The sequence below is a fragment of the Nematostella vectensis genome, chromosome 13, assembly GCF_932526225.1.
Source record: "Nematostella vectensis chromosome 13, jaNemVect1.1, whole genome shotgun sequence".
In the NCBI taxonomy this organism is placed as follows: Eukaryota; Metazoa; Cnidaria; class Anthozoa; order Actiniaria; family Edwardsiidae; genus Nematostella; species Nematostella vectensis.
Genome location: NC_064046.1, coordinates 62,582 through 81,688, shown reverse-complemented (window position 1 = coordinate 81,688; position 19,107 = coordinate 62,582). Strand labels below are relative to the sequence as shown.

General features: G+C 41.5%; 3 protein-coding genes across 5 annotated transcripts; 1 reads left to right on the top strand and 2 right to left on the bottom strand.

The window, feature by feature from the left end:
* Nucleotides 1-470: 470 nt before the first annotated feature.
* On the bottom strand, nt 471-5,859 carry LOC5508565. Its single transcript, XM_001629063.3, has 2 exons — nt 5,720-5,859; nt 471-4,751 (listed from the first exon to the last, which is right to left on the bottom strand). The coding sequence occupies exon 2, from the start codon at nt 3,704-3,706 to the stop codon at nt 2,135-2,137; it is 1,572 nt and encodes a 523-aa protein (XP_001629113.3). The 5' UTR covers nt 3,707-4,751; nt 5,720-5,859; the 3' UTR covers nt 471-2,134.
* On the top strand, nt 5,825-8,674 carry LOC5508564 (ras-related protein Rab-30). 3 transcript variants are annotated; one of them, XM_032377295.2, is made up of 2 exons: nt 5,825-5,954; nt 7,003-8,674. In XM_032377295.2, exons 1-2 carry the CDS (start codon nt 5,907-5,909, stop codon nt 7,456-7,458), a joined length of 504 nt encoding a protein of 167 aa, XP_032233186.2. In that variant the 5' UTR covers nt 5,825-5,906; the 3' UTR covers nt 7,459-8,674. The 3 variants fall into 3 exon arrangements, with proteins under 3 accessions (XP_032233186.2, XP_001629141.3, XP_048576960.1); XM_001629091.3 differs by lacking the exon at nt 5,825-5,954 and adding an exon at nt 6,024-6,369; XM_048721003.1 differs by lacking the exon at nt 5,825-5,954 and adding an exon at nt 6,423-6,909.
* A 2,523-nt stretch (nt 8,675-11,197) lies between these two features.
* Nucleotides 11,198-18,398, bottom strand: LOC116615576. The gene is made up of 5 exons (XM_032377292.2): nt 18,087-18,398; nt 17,155-17,405; nt 15,234-15,360; nt 14,572-14,958; nt 11,198-11,550 (listed from the first exon to the last, which is right to left on the bottom strand). Exons 1-5 carry the CDS (start codon nt 18,219-18,221, stop codon nt 11,266-11,268), a joined length of 1,185 nt encoding a protein of 394 aa, XP_032233183.2. The 5' UTR covers nt 18,222-18,398; the 3' UTR covers nt 11,198-11,265.
* Between the last annotated feature and the right edge of the window lie 709 nt (nt 18,399-19,107).

The following is a 19,107-nucleotide window of genomic DNA, read 5'->3' as shown; positions in this document are numbered from 1 at the left end:
CTGGGTTATCTCTGGGGAAACCATCAAGTAATTGAGTAAAAAGCACAGCAATAATTGTTTAAACAAAGGCTTCAAGCTAACATTTTTAACGATTTAAAAAAGCCCGAACAAAAGAACAAACTTAGAACTTACCGTAGGTTTAAAACAAAATACGAATTAATACCATTTAATGTTCAAAACATCAAGCATAGAGAAGAGTTGACACGCCTAAGAATAAGTTGTCATAAGTTAGAAATAGAGGTTGGACGGTACTACAGACCGTACCGCAGCCCGGAGGAAAGTCTCTGCCAGCAATGCGACCTCAACGAAACAGAAGATGAGTGGCACTTCCTACTGAGGTGTCCCATCTATGATAACCTTAGAAAAGAAATGCTTCATGGGGCCCCCTTCATGTTCTGGAAAAAGACAATATTAGATTCCACAACAAGGATCAGCTTGTTTCGTTTGTGTATGTGTACAAGGACAGAAAATACGTAATATAGAAATTTATTGGTTGAAATAACCTATGTAACAAAAGTTATATGGTACCAATAAAAAACATCGACATCTATGTCATGAGGGACTTGTTCCCAGTGGGGGGGGTGGGGGGGGGGGGGGGAGGGAGTAGTACCCTGATGGGGGGAGTCGTCCCTGGGAAGTCATACTTAGAGGGGGAGGGGGAGAGATAGTCATACCCAGAGAGGGAGGGGGAGTTAAACCCAGAGGGAGGGGGAGAGATAGTCATACCCAGAGGGGGAGGGGGAGTAAAACCCAGAGGGGGAGGGATAGTCATACCCAGAGAGGGAGGGGAGTTAAACCCAGAGAGGGAGGGGAGAGATAGTCATACCCAGAGGGGGAGGGGAGTTAAACCCAGAGAGGGAGAGATACTCATACCCAGAGAGGGAGGGGAGTTAAACCCAGAGAGGGAGGGATAGTCATACCCAGAGAGGGAGGGGGAGTTAAACCCACAGAGGGGGAGAGATAGTCATACCCAGAGGGGGAGGGGAGTTAAACCCAGAGAGGGAGGGGGAGAGATAGTCATACCCAGAGAGGGAGGGAGAGTTAAACCCAGAGGGGGAGGGATAGTCATACCCAGAGGGGGAGGGGGGTTAAACCCAGAGAGGGAGGGGGAGAGATAGTCATACCCAGAGAGGGAGGGAGAGTTAACTCAGAGGGGGAGGGATAGTCATACCCAGAGGGGGGGGGGGAGTTAAACCCAGAGAGGGAGGGGGAGAGATAGTCATACCCAGAGAGGGAGGGAGAGTTAACTCAGAGGGGGAGGGATAGTCATACCCAGAGGGGGGGGGGGAGTTAAACCCAGAGAGGGAGGGGGGAGAGATAGTCATACCCAGAGGGCGAGGGGAGTTAAACCCAGCGGGGGAGGGATAGTCATACCCAGAGAGGGAGGGAAGTTAAACCCAGAGAGGGAGGGGGAGAGATAGTCATACCCAGAGGGGGAGGGGAGTTAAACCCAGAGAGGGAGGGGGAGGGATAGTCATACCCAGAGAGGGAGGGAAGTTAAACCCAGAGAGGGAGGGGGAGAGATAGTCATACCCAGAGGGGGAGGGGAGTTAAACCCAGAGAGGGAGGGGGAGAGATAGTCATACCCAGAGAGGGAGGGATAAACCCAGAGGGGGAGGGATAGTCATACCCAGAGGGGGAGGGGAGTTAAACCCAGAGAGGCAGGGGGAGAGATAGTCATACCCAGAGAGGGAGGGAGAGTTAAACCCAGAGGGGGAGGGATAGTCATACCCAGAGGGGGAGGGGAGTTAAACCCAGAGGGGGAGGGATAGTCATACCCAGAGAGGGAGGGAAGTTAAACCCAGAGAGGGAGGGGGAGAGATAGTCATACCCAGAGGGGGAGAGATAGTCATACCCAGAGAGGGAGGGATAAACCCAGAGGGGGAGGGATAGTCATACCCAGAGGGGGAGGGGAGTTAAACCCAGAGAGGGAGGGGGAGAGATAGTCATACCCAGAGAGGGAGGAAGAGTTAAACCTAGAGAGGGAGGGGGAGGGAGAGTCATAACCAGAGAGAGAGGGAGAGTTAAACCCAGAGGGGGAGTCATACTTACATTCAAATGTAACAAACCAAATAAAGATTGACTTAGAGCATAAGATTTGAAAAAAATCTCCATTTTTGTGATTATTCATCAATCAATGTCTCCTATCTGTAATGCACTGTTCACTGTCTAAGCGAAAATGATTTCCACTTAGATTTCTTATAATTTGTTTTGGTAGGGGCAGTTGATCTAGTTGGTCACATCTGATATTCTGTCTGATCACAAATCGACAGAGAAACTGAAGTGGTGGAACTGTGTTAAACCTTGAAATAGGAACCTGTAGGCGAACAGGATAGCAGATAGTGTTCCTATTATGGCCCCTGGAATTACAGAGGATGCCGTCCTGGGACGCTTCCATGGCATGCATGATAAGCTCATATGCAGAGTCCTTTCCCATCTCGTCTTGAAAAAAACTAAACTTCCCTTTGTTGTAAATTAGTCTTGTATGGCATGTTGCACCCTTTGATCGGAAGCTAACACTTAAGAGGTGATAGTCATTTTCACTATCTCGTACCAGGAAGCAGCCATCTGGCTGATTGTAAAGTTCCTTTTCTGCTTCTTTACTTGACATGGGACCCCAGTACCAGCCACAGTTAGACAAGGTTTTTAGACTTGACGACAATCGACGCACAGTGTTGTTGTCTGCATTAGTGTTCACTGACTGACTATCGAATTGATCACTAATGATATTTGTGGCTGCAGTTGGAAAGCCTGGCTCGGATGAGGATACTGGACTTGGAAACGTGTTAGTTACATCTAAATTGTTGGCACTGTTGGCTCTCAACAACCGATGTTCACTGCATGCTATCGAATGTGTATTGCCATACCTTTTTGCAACACCATCTCTGTACCCCTGACTGACGGCAGATAAATCAGGTTGACTATCAGAGTAGCATCGCCTCATATGCCTCCTCTGCACTAATGGCCGCAAGGGGAGTGGAGGGGGGTCCCTCAAACCAGGAAGTACATTACCTGCCACCAATTCACTACCATGATTCGCCCTTATATTTCCATTCAGCACATCACACATATTATTCCCAATTGCTCCAATTTTATTTGTATCGTTCTTTTTCGATTTGACTGCAGACCTCTTGAAAATCCAAAATCGATTTCTCTGAGTAATTCGAGATCTACTTTCTTCGCATTGTAAACATGAGTTATCTTTGCAATTACTGGCATTTCTGTGTTTAGCGTGATTATCTGATCGCTCTTCCCTTGTGAAAAAGCTAAACGTTTGGGCTCGCCTAGACCGATGTAGTTGCATAATATCAGGCTTCATGTAGAGTCGATCGCGATATTTTCTCCGAGGTACATGATCTCTCCCGTTTTGAGAAAACAGTTCTGCATTACTGACAAACACTGGCTCGTCAATCTCTTCGCTTTCCGAGTCTGTTTCGTAATGATGATAATCTTTGTCGTCTTCGTACACGTATTGTGTTCTATCGACGCCTTCAAACTCTCTGTGTTCATTCTCATTTGAATCAGTGCGTCTTGAAGTAAATTTCCTTTTCACCTTTTCCCACAAAGAACGTGCTCTTCTGCTTGTCTGAGAGTTTTCCACATGGCTCGGTGGTTCCTCTGCGCACGAAATCACAGTGACAGCGCCTTGCAACTGCTCGAAATCAGAGTCTGTGGCTCCCCCAGTCGAGGGTGCTTTCTCTGCCATTGAAAGTTTGGTAAAAAGGGTGAAAATAACTTTCAGTTCAGAGAACGAACAGCCAACGTTTTAATAACTCACACAACTTCTCAAACTGGTGTGTCCTGTCACGTGACACTTTTGTTGTGAACGGAAGTGAAAATTATTTCCGGTTAATGTCTCAGTTTCGAAACAAAGCATAGAATGCCTAGAAAATAACAATAAACAAAAACAACTAGTTTCTACGATTTCTTCTTCCGCTTTTTTACGCCCTTCTTATAGCAAACTAACTCGTGTAAATCCTGTTTACCAAGCTGCAGGTACCATTTTCCTAGATGCCTAAAATTCTGTCCCCAGTAACCCAAATCCCAAAATCCTGTTGTTTTTCTTCTCCTAATTTCAGGCACATCCGAGTCCTTGTTTCACAGAGAAAGGGGGAGGAGTGCGTTGCCTCTTTATGGATCCTTAGATACTATGTATTTTTATGAATAAAATAAAAATTCTAAATTGGAGATAATTGTAACTTTTATTCATAATAACATTTGGTAAACAGAAATAAAAAAGTCGATTCTATCAGTATTATTTCTAAAAGTAAAATTAGTAACATTAATTAGCATGAACAACCAGAGCCTGACTCGCTAGTCATGCTTTTCCTAAGGTCCAGAGAATCTTCTTGGGATAAATCAGGTACAGAGAACCCATCAGTTGCTGGCAAACTTGGTTTTACATTCCTCTGTAGTAAGTGTCTTGATATACTTTTAAACATCTCACATACACCATCACCAGACAGTGCAGAAATATCAAATTTCAATGCAAACTCTTTATTGTCCATAAATCTCTGTAGTATGCCTTCGTCCACTTCCCAGTCATCTTTATCCAAATCGTTCTTATTTCCTGCAAGAAATTTTTTCGCGTTTGGTGCGTATTGTTCTGCATCTTGTATCCAGTGATGGAGTGCAGTTAATGAAGCTAGACTTTCCACGGAATAGACAAAAATAATGCTCTGAGCCAAGTGGTAGTAATGAGAAGTTAATGAGCCTGTGCACTCAAGCCCAGCTGTATCCCAGATGTTTAACTGAAAATCAAAAGATAAAATTGTTTGTTTGTTTTCTAACAAACAGAAGACACACTTACACAGTAAATGTGAAACTATAACCCCTATAAAGAAATTGCTTTTATGTTAAAAATATATCTCCAATATACTTAGAATAACCCCAATTTGGTATAGCTCTATCATATAAGTTGTTATCAATGTAAGAGAAACAAGACTTTATTTACCAAAAATCCAAAACAATCACAATGTCTTAATAAATTTTGTCTCACATTGATTAGAATTTCTAAAATCGTATTTTTAATCATGCATATTACCTATGTGAAATCCGATTAAATCTCCCAGTAAGGTAAATTATTTTTAGGCTATATTTAAATTGTCATAGAAATATATTTTCCCTGTCTGGGGTATTCATAACAACATTACTTTCCATCTGTGAAAGTTTTGATTTATTCGCTGCATTATTTTTAAGCTTGCACAGAAATGCTATGGGATATTACCCAGACGATATATTTTTTATTACTTTTATTCGCTGCATTATTTTTAGTCTATTCTTAAATTGTCATGGAAATTTATTTTCCCTGTCTGGGGTATTAATAAGAACATAACTTTCCATCTGTCGAATGTTTATTTTAAATATGCCTTAGGGTAAATCTGGTATAAACCCAATGGAACAATGGTACAAAAAATGTTTTGATTGATTCGCTGCATTACGAAATTAAGAGTATGAGTTGGTGCTATAAGGTTGCAACAATAAAATTTTATTAGAAACTACAACTTTTAGTAGTCATAAGACTTTAACACAAAAATACAAACGTATGTAAACGTGAAGGAATTTTGAGGTCAAATATTTACTATTCCACAGTCGGCTACGCTTTTGCGCATATATAAATCAAACTATGGACTCTGATATATCGTAAATCTGCTAAAATTGCACAGAAATGCTATGGGATATTACCCAGACGATATATTTAAAAATTTAAAAACCATACCTTGCAAAGTTGGTCGTCTACAGAAATTTCTTTGGTGCATTTATCAACACCAAATGAAGACGTCCTGTGCCTGGAGAAGTAGTTTCTTTCATATCTCAAGAAAATAGAAGTCTTCCCGACTCCCGTGTCGCCAACAAGTACGATTTTGTAGAGCGGAATGGCAGGCGATCTCGAGTTTTGACCTGACATGTTTCTGTCTTTCCTTTTCGCCCAAGTCATCACTTTGGAACCGGAAGTAAGTTCATGTCTGTGTCAGCGGTCCTCATAAAAAAAAATTCATAAAAAAATAAACTTTCAAATGTATTTCTCAACAGTAAGGAAAATTTTTACATAATTAAGGTTGTAATACACAGGCAACCACTAAAAATCATATTTTTATGTTTTATCGGTTATTTTGGTCTGTAAATTTTTGCATTGCTCAAGGTAGTTGTGGGATCCCTGTTTTGTCTGCTGAGCCAGGAGCTAAGATGGCGGACTTGTATGCCGAAAGAGGTCCTTTGTTCAAGGTTGTGTTGCTTGGAGAAGCAGGGGTCGGAAAAACGTCACTTTTCTACAGATTAAAGGAAAATCACTTTACTCCTGGCAGAAGAAACACGATCGGAATTGATAGCTGCTCGAAATTCGTAAAAATCGGAGAGAAGCAAGTGACGGTGGGCAGGCATCCTATTGATAACTGAATTAAGTACTTTATATATAGATATATATATAACATGACACGGAGGGAGTTACAAGTAAAAAATGCATTCCAACTTTGTAATTCTGAGAATAATACTTTTTATGAATATCAGAAATAAGAAGCCATGTCTATTGAGTCATGTGACATATATAGGTTGTTTGTATCTATTGTTATCAGAGGTGGGCAGTTACCAAACTAAATAGGGGATTTCCCTAAGAGATCACGTTAACTTTTCGGTGGCAAACACGCGCATGCTCAGGCCTTTAGCAGCAAGATAAAATGTTGTTTTTTTCTTAGAAAAGCTTTATATCCATTTTTTTTCATTGTTCTTTGGTGTGACAGGTGTTGTCATTTTTATGTTTATTTTGGCAATTGTACTTTATTTTTACCTTTCTTTTGCCAAGTGATTAAATCTTGATCCTGATTTCTCTGAACATCAAATGTTAACAACAATCTGGTATATTTGTTGGCTGGGAATGAGCAAGGAATGTCTCCTGAACCGGAGCATGGCATTGTATTTATGCATTTGTTGTCCTTTGTCCAGTTGACATAGTAAATGTCAAGACTACACTATTTTTTATTCAATTTTTTTATTTTCTTTGTTTAGCTGAGTGTGTGGGATACAGCTGGCGTTGAACGATTCCGCACTGTCACAAAGAACTATTACCGTGGAGCACATGCATGTATTCTCATGTTCAATGTTGATGATCCTGGCTCCTTACAGTATCTCCTTCACTGGATACATGACACGGATGAATTCTGTCCGGATGCATTGAAAGTTCTAGTGGCCAACAAAATAGACTTGGATGAGCAGGTTACAACAGAAAGTGTTGAACTGTTTGCTAGCTCTCATGAGTGCCATCTAACCTTCAGGATATCAGCAAAGACAGGAGAAGGGATTGGCAAAGCTTGTACTGAAATTGCTAAAGCATTATTGAGAGAAAACAAGGAATTAGAGGATGATTCTCACAATGAGTCATCTAAAAGTGATACAATTGGACTTGGAACAACACCCGACCCTGCCATCCGGCAATGGAGGAGTGGCTGTTGTGCATCACGTTAGGAACCATATTGTCAAATCTCTAAACTATTATCAAATATGGATTATAAGCACAAACAAGAGGCAGTTTTCCATACGGTTTGAGTGAGAAAGCAAGGCCTTTCCAGTTCAGAGTTTGTTAACAGCCTTGCAAATATTTGCAGGTTTTAGTTCTTACTAAGCTACAGCATTTGAAGCCCTTCAATCAGGTGCTCAGCTTCCATCCTCAAAAACCCAAGGTGAGATCACAGGCACGAGAAAGAGGTGGAACAAGGCCAGCCTAGGGATAGGGGTTAGGGGGCGAGAGAGAAGAGAAAGAAGCAAGAAGACAAAGCCTGTGCCGCTTGTCAAATTCACTAATTGGATTTAACACCCTTAAAACTGGCTTTTATAGAACAGGCTCCCAGGGCATTTTCTCCCTCCTTTCTTTTCTCTCCTGCCCCCTTCCCCCTCTGCCGCTCGTGCACCTTGTTATGCTGACCACTGGGTAGCTGAGGATGCTAAGCTTCAGGCTTTATTGTTAAATGAATAAAATGTTTACTTAATTCGCTGCAAGAAAAAATCTGACCTCCCAAAACCTTGCTTTTTCACTTGAATTACATTATCTTGAAAATATCTAGATGATGGATAAATCATTTTAAAATTATTATAAAATATGGAATATAGATACATTTTGAATTTGTGTGAATAAGAAAAAAAGGTGATTTGATCTAATCTAATCTGATAGAAAAAAAATAGCTTGATTAGAGTGGTTTTCGTAGACCTGTGGAAAGCAATTTAGCTTATCTTGGTTAATGCACTCTGATTTTCTGTTCCCTTTTGTGTTAGCTTTTTTGGTTTGAGAAAATCACTCAATATGTGGGAGATATAATATAATATATATAATATAATAGCGTTTTTGGTTTGAGAAAATCACTCAATATGTAGGAGATATAATTTCGATATCTGGTGCAAATAAAAATTGTCCAAATGGGAGCATCTGATTACTATAGGCAAAAAAAGAAATGTATTAAAATGTCTCTGATTCTAAATGTACTGTAAGTTGCTGCTTCTCTTCCCTAAAGTTTTGAATATTCAGTGAACTATAGCTTACAATTCCCAATAGATAAATTGCCTTCAGTCATTTTAAATCCTATAAGTTTTCCGTGGACAGTACTAGTTTGGGTATAAATGATGAAAACCAGGTATGCCTAGTGCACACTAGTGACATAACGACATAAAAACATTCTTTTAAACCCAACATATTTTTGTATGTGAATTTTCATTTTCAGACTCAAACTACTGCCCAGGAGGATAAATGCAGGACAGTAGCAGGGGGTGGGGTACTGGGGAACGTGCCATCCCCCCAATATATATATACCATTAGGGGCGTGGCTGTGCCCTCCCCCTCCACAATCTTACGTGGGCTGATACGGCTCTGATATGTTTTTATAAAATTTAGTACAAATTATTATTCATCAGATATATGTTTATAATATCACTTTAGCCACATTCTGGGCCGGATAGGCAAGCCTGATTTATCAGACCTGGAAGTGAAGAGGAAGATCCATAAACGTCTGATAATTTATTCTACAAATAGGCTAGTATGCACAGGATACAAGGATAGGAATTTACATATGAGAATCAAAAAGACTTCTTTGAAAAAAAGACGTTTTGAAAAAGAGACTTCCTGGATGAGAGATTTGTTTATTGCAGTTTGTGCAGTGTTCACAATGGCACTAATGTTTACTGTATCAACAAAACGCATTGCTAGCATCCGTAAAGAGCCTTGTTAGCCTTACCTTTGTTTTGTTGTTTATTCAATATTGGAAGACACATTATGCGATAAAACCTTAAAATAGCTGAAAACAAACTCTAAGGTGCTGTTTACATGACGAATTTCAGCCAGGGCCCTAGTTTTCAGCCCGTCTAGGGAGGCTGAAAGACCAGCCCGGTTTCCCCCACAAATACTCAGCCCTGGCTGAAATTCGTCATGTAACCGGCCCCTTGCATTACATTGACCAAGTTCTAAAATTCAAAAATATATCAAAATTGCCCTAAATCAGCCGATGGAAATGGAAACTGTTTAAGGACGGGAATGTGGTCGGCTTTAGGGGAACCCAGAGCTTGCTATTTGATGTCACAGGCGCGTGCCAAGAATTTTCTGACGGGTGTGTCATCGAAAAATCATAATATTTGACATTCCTACAATTAGAGCTTTTTGGTGGCTGAGGGTGATGCGCGGGCATCCTGTGTCCTCCCCCACCCCCACCCCCATGGGTACTTGGTCTTACCTCCTGATGATAAACCCTGTACTAGAAAACACGTGAGGCTGCTTAACCTTTCAAAGAGCTCTATGAAATATTCTATTCCTTATTTACCGTAATTTATTATACATTTATGCGCATGTTTATGAACTTTTGTTGTTTTCATTATATTTTAACTCACTTCTTTCTCCACCAGCGTGTACACCTTACCCCTTATCAGCCTTTTTGTTTTCCGGTCTATACCTCTCTACCCACTACCTCCTCCTTAATCTTCCCATTCACCCTATACGCCATGGTAAGAACAATTGCATCACTATCCCGTACACTCCTTATAGTCCAACTCCACTCAACGTAGCATTATCCCCACAATACTCCCGCCCTCACCCCTGCCACCAACCTTTACCCGTATCACAACCATTATTTCCCTTTTATGCCCCCCTTCTCCCCAGGTGCCATGGTACAAATACCCGCTTTAAACCAAAAACAAATACGCGCCTGAATCAACCCCTTTGGCCGAGTTTCCATTCTTGTGAAGCGTTCTTTCTATTTGACATAGATGTAAGCCGTTTAGATAATGCCTATTGCTGAGTATCCATTCTTGTGTAGAGTCTTTTTATTTGACCTAGACTTTAAAAGCACACTAGCATACACATGGCTATGCCATGCTGACGAGTCCTAATAAGGACGAAACAGCTGTCCATGGTTGCCGAACTGCATGGGTAATAGACTGTGCTAGCGTCCCGTCTTGGCCCGACTGTTGCCAATGTGTGTATGCTAGTGTGCTTCTAAAGTTTTAGATTTTTAAGCCGTTTAGATAAAGCCATTTGCCGAGTATCCATTCTTGTGTAGCATTCTTTCTATTTGACATAAATGCACTAGTCAATTGAAACCCCCACCCCCATGGTCCCGGGGAAGGGTGGGGGGGCTAGACTTTGACCCTGTACAGAACCGAGAAAAGCCCCCACCCCCTCGGGACAAAAAAGCAGTTAAATCCTCCTACCTCTTGGATGCAAACTATAGGCAACTACCCGACAACAAGTCATCAGAAATAAGCTTTTTATTATTTTTAAAACCAGTACACTTCAGCGATTACATTTGTACCAATTACTATGAAGATAACAGTCACCAAAAAAAGATGGAAAAATAAATCATCTTCATCTGGCATTTTTTTAATATTCGTTTTTTCACATGTCACCGTGCAGCATGCCACATGTTGATACATGGAATTGCTTGCTACAGAAGAGTCTCAAGCCAGAAACTAACATGATATTTGTGACACTATTCGCTTGTCCCCACCCCCTCGGGACAGATTCTCGTTCAAAAGTGCTCAAAATCCCCACGTTAACCCCACCCTTCCCCGGGACCATGGGGGTGGGGGTTTCAAATGACTAGTGCATTAGATAAAGCCATTTGCCGAGTATCCATTCTTGTGTAACGTTCTTTCTATTTGACATGGATGTAAGCCGTTTAAATAAAGTCATTTGCCGAGTATCCATTCTTGTGTAACGTTCTTTCTATTTGACATAGATGTACGCCGTTTAGATAAAGCCATTTGCCGAGTATCCATTCTTGTGTAGCGTTCTTTCTATTTGACATAGATGTAAGCCGTCTGAGCATAGTCCCCAAAATGTCTAGGATAAGAGCTAAAGTGTAAGCTCTTCGTGATCTCTTGCGTGCCGTGACATCCGTTCGGATTATTGCAGCTTGTGACCCCAATACCGATGGCGTAGTCGTCCGGATTACAGCCGGAGACAGTTCGGGGAATGCTCGTGTCTCCGATGCAGCCGATGCGTACAATATGAGTTCCCGGATGAGTATTCGGGTTTGCGAGAAGGTCGCACAGGTTCCCGAGATTGAGTCCGCACCATTGCTAGAAATTAACAAAAAGTAAAGAAGCGATATGTAAGCAACATCACTTCAGGCGTCTTTCTCCTCTCCTCCCCCTCCCCCCTTTTTCTTCCCCACACTTTTTTCACGGCGCCCTTGTGAAATCTAGATATTCGTCGGATTTCTTTGGTAACTCGAATTTCCTTCGTGTTGGGTTTCGCCGGGTTTGTTAAAAAAGGGGCGTGCCTTACGCCCTAGGCCTTAGCTGTGTGTACAGGTGATTTTTGATTGGTACATAGCCAAGCATGGAGGGTGCGCCCTTTGACCAGCAATAGCAGTAGCACGCACCTGAATAAAAAGGTTTGAATAAAAAGGCGTTCTCAAATATTTTGGCGCGTTCTCATTTAGCGTTTTTGGGTAGTTTTTAGATGAAAATGACTGCACAGCTGCAATTTGCAGTTAAAAACCGCGTTATTCTTGGAAGCATGTTCACCAAGGTCCGTAAGAATCTCTAAAAAGTGGGAAAATTGTCGAAATATACAGAGAAATTTAGGAAAAATCAGGGAAAAGAAAAGATTCATATCAAGCTCCAGTCGATTTTAACTGCATTTATTATTCTCTCATATCTTACGACGTTAATTTTACAATTTTTGACTGATGAACCTAATTAAAGTTACCGCATTAACGTTGTTTTCTCCTGTAATCAAATCATTCAGTTATAATTAAACAAAAAATCCAAACCATACGAAATAATAATGTCTTTTTACCTGCATGACATTTAAAAAAAAGTATGTTTTTGACTTCATGACCCTTTTACATGACTGGTGCAGAGGAAATTCCAAAAAAAAATCAGGCTTAAATACTGTCTCCGTGATTTGTTGTAAGAAAACAAGTTTAGGACGTGAATGCAGAATTTCTGCATATCAAGCGATGCAGAATTTCACCATGTCTCTGGATGCAGAATTTCCCCATGTCTCTGGATGCAGAATTTCTGCATGTATATGGTGCAGAATTTCTTCGTAGAATTAGCTCTCCAAAGTCATAAGCGCCCCGGGCGCTAAAGATACATTACCCTCCATTAAACAGCCAATTCACCAAGCCCAAAAATATATGTTTCTTTCTAGTAAAGCTGTAAATCTTAATCATGTAATTAATTCAGAAATTCTAAAACAAACAATTAATTCAGAAATTCTAAAACAACACTTTCTACTTTAGCTTACCAATTGACGAATTGCAATATTATTATCTAGATGAATGCTAGTAAATAAAGCGATTTCTTCTGTCCAGTGATGCCAATGATCGGGAATTACCAGATAAAGAATTTCTTCTTTGCAGAATTTCTGCACTGATGTGGGATGCAGAATTTCTGCACTCTTGAGGGATATAAAATTTCGGCTAAACTTCAGAATACCCGTCCACATTTTAAGGCCTCTAAATTTCATCGGTCCGCGGTCCGCAGTCCAGAACTACTCAATATAAAGTATCCATCATTGCACAATTAAATTATAACCGGATATGTTATGTTGGTTCGCGGTCCGCAGTCCGCGGTCCGCAGTCAAAGACTACTAATTCATCCATATGCAAAGACGGCTTCACTGCGGATCGCGGACCACGGTAGCGATGAATTATCAGTTAGATTTATAATTTAATACTTCGTTCTATAAATATGCACAGACGGTTCCACAGCGGACCGCGGACCGCGGACCACGGTAGCAATGAATTATCAGTTAGATTTATAATTTAATACTTCGTTTTATAAATATGTAAAGACGGCTTCACAGCGGACTACGGACCGCGGTAGCAGTGACTTAGATTACTTAGAGTTATTATTTGATACTTCGTTCAATAAATATGCACAGACGGTTCCACAGCGGACTGCGGACCGCGGACCACGGTAGCAGTGACTTAGATTACTTAGAGTTATTATTTGATACTTCGTTCAATAAATATGTACAGACGGCTTCACAGCGGACCGCGGACTGCGGACCACGGTAGCAGTGACTTAATCAGAAAGACAGCTTCACTGCGGACCACGGCAGTAGCGTGGCTCCACAGTGGACGGGTATTCTGAAGTTGCTCCAGAATTTCTGCATTAGACAGGAAGGACACTTTGTTACAAAAATAGCGGAAAGCCAAAATATGCAGTTGAAATATCTGAAAACTCCTTAAAAACATGAACTATCTTTATAGTGAAGTTGGAAATAGCTAAATATGGTGACTTCAAACATTAGTCCGTCAAAAGTAATACAATTTTGTAGTTTCTTTCTAGTTCTCTGAAAAGAGGCACTCTTTTATGTAGAAAATGCTAAATGAGAACGCGCCAAAATATTTGAGAACGCCTTAAAAGTTTGAATTGTTGACAAACTAGATGTATGCATGCCAAGGAAGCTATTTCGCGGGAAAACTAAATAAATAAATTACCCCCCCCCCACACACACACACACCCCTTACCCCTCTTCCCGAGTCATCAGCCAAATCTTTGCCCCTAAATGCCAAATAATCACATCTCCATCATAATACCCCAACAACAACAAAAGTTCCCCTTTACACATGGGTGTAATTATTTATCTCCATCCATTCTTACTTCCCCCAAGTTTTCCCTTGAAAGATTTTCCCTTCCTTTGACAAAGAGCACGTCCACCAGGCCCGCACCCAGGGGGGTACAAACTCCCCCCCCCCCCACAGCGGCCGAATGTCCACTTTTGGTTCTCAATAGACGTACTATTTGTAGACAAAACTATAAAGCATAAGCTTGGTCACTCAGGTATGTAGTCAAATCCGAAAATAAACGTCCCGTGGAGATACTGCAAAGGCATAAAAAATATTTTTTTTTCGCGGATGGTCAGATTTTTATCAGATGACTCCCTCCGACCCCCCCTCCCCCGAAAAAAAATTATCCACTTTTTCGAATTTCACACCCCTTCCCCCCCCCAAGAAAAATCCTGGCTACGGGCCTGACCGCGTCACCGACTACTCTGTTTTTAAAAAGGCTTTTAACATACCACTTGTTTTGATTTATTTCCAAAAGTTCCGTTTAAGGAGAACCATTATTCTTTATTCTTACCGTCTTGAGATTCGTGACATCCAAGTGTTTTCCAAATAGATTCATCAACTGCTCAAATGTGTACATCTCGGTCGTCTGAACGGCAAACTTGGACCCGAAAAGGTGCGCCAGTGTCGTTGCTTGGTTATGAGTGAAGTTCGCACAGTGACTGTGAGGCCCGCTATAACACACGCGTAGTACGTTACTAGTGATGGAGAACCATCCGGGGTTTTTCATGGACGACGGGTTGTTCAGGTCAGCGGATGTCCCCAGGTTGATCACGTGATGGTTGAACCAATTGTGACTGTTGGGCGCGAAGTCTTTTGATAGACCTGCAACACGTGCTACTAGTGTCCATCCCCCCGCGTCTGTGCCACCACAGGTAGACTGCAGCATCTCGCAACGAGCCTATTGTGGAAAGAGAATGTTATGTTTTAAGAAATAGATCTCACTTTTGCGAGCGTATGTCCTCTAATAGAATTACAGATGACGTCACAGAGTGACACGAACTAATAAAAAGTACGTAACAAGACGCAGTCGCTGTGAAGTCTTCTGTGCATCAATTTGAGGACAGAAGCTTACAAAAATAATATATTTTTTATTTATACAACAATTAAAATGCTTTCTTTCGTTGCAATCTGATTTTGAGGATCGCGCACACGTATTATCATGATTAAGCTTACCATATATGGTTTTCCGTAACTGTTCGTCAGCCAGTAGGTACCTGAGGTTGCTTCAGGATTTTGGTACAGGATGTCTGCGCATGATTGCCCAGGCCTAGCCGCTGACCCGATGCCATGAGCTGGGGGTCTGGTGGATGAAGGGAGTTTTCATGCTACCAGAAACAAGGGAGGGGGGGGTTGGGTGGTGGTGGGTGAGTTTCTATGCTACCAGAAACAAGGGGGGGGGTTGGGTGGTGGTGGGTGAGTTTCTATGCTACCAGAAACAAGGGGGGGGGGGGGGGGTTGGGTGGTGGTGGGTGAGTTTCCATGCTACCAAGACCCAGGGTAAGGGAACAGGCCCGATGCTTTTGATATACTTGCTACATATTGGTACAATTTTAAAATACACCAAAATCTGGAAATCGACTCTGCCAGATTTTGGTGTATTTTATTCATTGTTCTGGTACGAGATCGCGACAGTTTGGGCTTTTTGATTCTATTGGTACAATTTTAAATAGACCAGACAGGTCGGCATTAATATGTTGGTTTTTAGTATCAAAGAATTGAATATCGAGCGTTTATTACATGGACTAATATCGTAATATAATTTAATATATTAATTTTTTGTATTTATTATGTTTTTATCATACAGACATACGTTGAAATTGGTGATCGATAGTATTTACAAAAGTTTTCATCAAAATTGCGTTTTAGTTTCTTGTGTATTACTTGTTTATTGTTCATTCTATGGTCTGAAAAAAAAAGACGTTGAATTAAAATCAATGGGGAGAGGTGGTGTCGCTGGTTGAGGCATTGTTACGCGATCATGTTTCTATGACAACCAAGTAAACTCAAATAAAGTTCTTGACGAAACTAAGGCGTTCTGCAAGTCTGAAGACCATTCACGAAATAGACGCATAGAAATAATTATTTATGTCAATCTCAGTTTTGTTTATTGCAGAGTACACTGGCGAGGTAACCCAAGAGGGGAGGGGGTGAGGAGGGCTAGAGCTAGGGTTAATCCTTGTTCACCTACACCGACTTACACCGAGAGGGGAGGGGGTGAAGAGGGTTAAAGCTAGGGTTAATCCTTGTTCACTTACACCGAGAGGGGAGGGGGTGAAGAGGGTTAAAGCTAGGGTAAATCCTTGTTCACTTACACCGAGAGGGGAGGGGTGAATAGGGTTAAAGCTAGGGTTAATCCTTGTTCACTTACACCGAGAGGGGAGGGGGTGAGAGGGCTAGAGGTAGGGTTAATCCTTGTTCACTTACACCGAGAGGGGAGGGGGTGAGAGGGCTAGAAGTAGGGTTAATCCTTGTTCACTTAAACCGAGAGGGGAGGGGGTGAATAGGCTTAAAGCTAGGGTTAGTCCTTACTCATTAATCCCGAGAGGGGAGAGAGTAAAAAAGGTTAGAGCTAGGGTCAGGGGAGGGGGAAAAACCTATTAGAACTAGGGCTTAGTTCATGTTCAATTACCCTGAGAGGGGAGGGAGCCAAAAAGGTTAGAGCTAGGGTCTAGAACATGTTCACTTACCCTGGGATGGGAGGGGGTAAAAAAGATAAAAACTAGGGTCTCGTCCATGTTCACTTACCATGAGAGGGGAGGGGGTAAAAGCGGTTAGAGCTAGGGCTTAGTTCATGTTTAATTACCCTGAGGGGAGGAGGTAAAAAAGGTTAGAGCTAGGATTTAGTTCATGTTCAATTACCCTGAGAGGGGAGGGAGCAAAAAAGGATAGAGCTAGGGTCTAGTACATGTTCACTTACCCTGGGAGGGGAGGGGGTAAAAAAGATAAGAACTAGGGTCTCGTCCATGTTCACTTACCATGAGAGGGGAGGGGGTAAAAGCGGTTAGAACTAGGGCTTAGTTCATGTTCAATTACCCTGAGGGGAGGAGGTAAAAAAGGTTACAGCTAGGGTTGAGTTCTTGTCCTTGTCACTTACCCCGAGAGGGGAGGTGGTGGGGAGGGGTGCCCATGGTGGCATGCATGATGCGGCACGGTAATCTCGATGGGTTCTTTTTCCTCTGTGATGGGTGTGGCAGGGGTACTTGGTGCAGGGACATGGGCGGGGCTTGCGCAGTTACATGGTGGACAATCTCGACCATCTCTCCCGTCCCGTCCTGGTATGCCCTGGTTTCCCGGGGGGCCTGGCGGGCCTGGGGGACCTGGTGCCCCAAGACAATACGCTATGGGCTGCGAATTCAAGAAAAATCATCTTTAAAAAGCGTTAATCTAAAGAGGACGCAGATTTTGCAATAATGATGCAAGGGATTAGTAAATCTAAGTATTCACAGTCCACAACAGTTTGCTTTTTCTAAACATTATCTATTTTATATATTCTATTACTTTTTGATCTTTACGACTTTGTTATAAAGAAAATTATGGTTTACTTGAGGCAATTTTAAAATTTTGTATCGGCAGGACAACTGCGAAAAAGAGGATGGGATTAAAAGTTAAAAAATTGGATTGATGCGTATTTGTGCAGTTATGGCTAGAGAACAAGGTTTATAAGTGGGACACGACAACAACAACGATAACGGCAACGACAAACGGCAACGGCATAAAGCGATAGAATTGGGTTGAGCAAATTCAATAGACAGCACTTGAAAATGGGTTCTGTCTGTCGATACATCTTAACCCGGCGTTTTCAACCCAACGATGCTAAAACTTAGAGTTTCATAAAGTTCCTTAGTGTATAATTTTTTTAAATGTGATCAACAATTCTATTGCTAATAGTTGTGAATTAAGCGTAAATCACGAACGGATTTTTTTTTTATCTCGTTGTCATAGCCGTCGTCGTCGTCTTAACTCTTAATTATTTGACCAATTCTCAGAGACACAGAGAAAATCTGCTATCCGGAATGGACCTCATACCTTTCCCTTCAAGAGGAATGACCTCCGCACATGATCCATGTCATCTCCCGCGTGATTTAAAGTCTTGGTTTTGTCATGTTTGCACGCCGCTAGAGCTAACATCAGAAGTAAAACGAAAACGCTCTGATTAAACATCAAAAAAAGGTGTTTTATGAACCCTACACAAAAAGCGTAATCCTTCAAGAAATGATTCTTTATCTAAAATCACGTCCTAACAGCGGTAGAGGTCCAATAATTAAACGTATTTCGGGGGGACGTCAAACAACACTTTCATTTCATGGTTCAAAGGATTTGATTGCTGGTGGTACTGTTACGTGGATTTCTACACAAAGATATAAAAATACCCGTCTAGCAGAACAACAAGGTACCTGTTAGGTCACTTTAGAAATACAAAAAGGCATTTGTATCAAATAGTGAGGGGTTGTTTAGGTCACTTTAGAAATACAAAAAGGCATTTGTATCAAATTGTGAGGGGTTGTTTAGGTCACTTTAGAAATACAAAAAGGCATTTGTATCAAATAGTGAGGGGTTGTTTAGGTCACTTTAGAAATACAAAAAGGCATTTGTATCAAATAGTGAGGGGTTGTTTAGGTCACTTTAGAAATACAAAAAGGCATTTGTATCAAATAGTGAGGGGTTGTTTAGGTCACATTAGAAATACAAAAAGGCATTTGTATCAAATAGTGAGGGGTTGTTTAGGTCACTTTAGAAATACAAAAAGGCATTTGTATCAAATAGTGAGGGGTTGTTTAGGTCACATTAGAAATACAAAAAGGCATTTGTATCAAATAGTGAGGGGTTGTTTAGGTCACATTAGAAATACAAAAAGGCATTTGCATGGAATAGTGAGTGGTTGTTACACAATTATGCGAAAAGTTTCATTTTGAGGAAAAAGTATCTCCGCATGTTAGAGCAGAAAATTAAGTTCTATTTTGGGATCACTGCAGTCAATACCACCGTTAGTAGATTCTTGCCATGTTACAGCGTAGCGGCGTTCATTTGATCCACTTATCTACCCGTA

Bases quoted from the DNA above. Each gene is read 5' to 3' on its own strand.
- LOC116615576 (XM_032377292.2), bottom strand. From the start codon at position 18,221: ATGTTTAATCAGAGCGTTTTCGTTTTACTTCTGATGTTAGCTCTAGCG. The intron at 15,361-17,154 runs GTAAGTGACAAG...TTCATCCACCAG, and splicing joins CCACCACCTCCCCTCTCGGG to ACCCCCAGCTCATGGCATCG. The intron at 11,551-14,571 runs GTAAGAATAAAG...GTTAATTTCTAG, and splicing joins ATGTCACGAATCTCAAGACG to CAATGGTGCGGACTCAATCT.
- LOC5508564 (XM_001629091.3), top strand. From the start codon at position 6,097: ATGTTTTATCGGTTATTTTGGTCTGTAAATTTTTGCATTGCTCAAGGT. The intron at 6,370-7,002 runs GTGGGCAGGCAT...TTCTTTGTTTAG, and splicing joins TCGGAGAGAAGCAAGTGACG to CTGAGTGTGTGGGATACAGC.
- LOC5508565 (XM_001629063.3), bottom strand. From the start codon at position 3,706: ATGGCAGAGAAAGCACCCTCGACTGGGGGAGCCACAGACTCTGATTTC.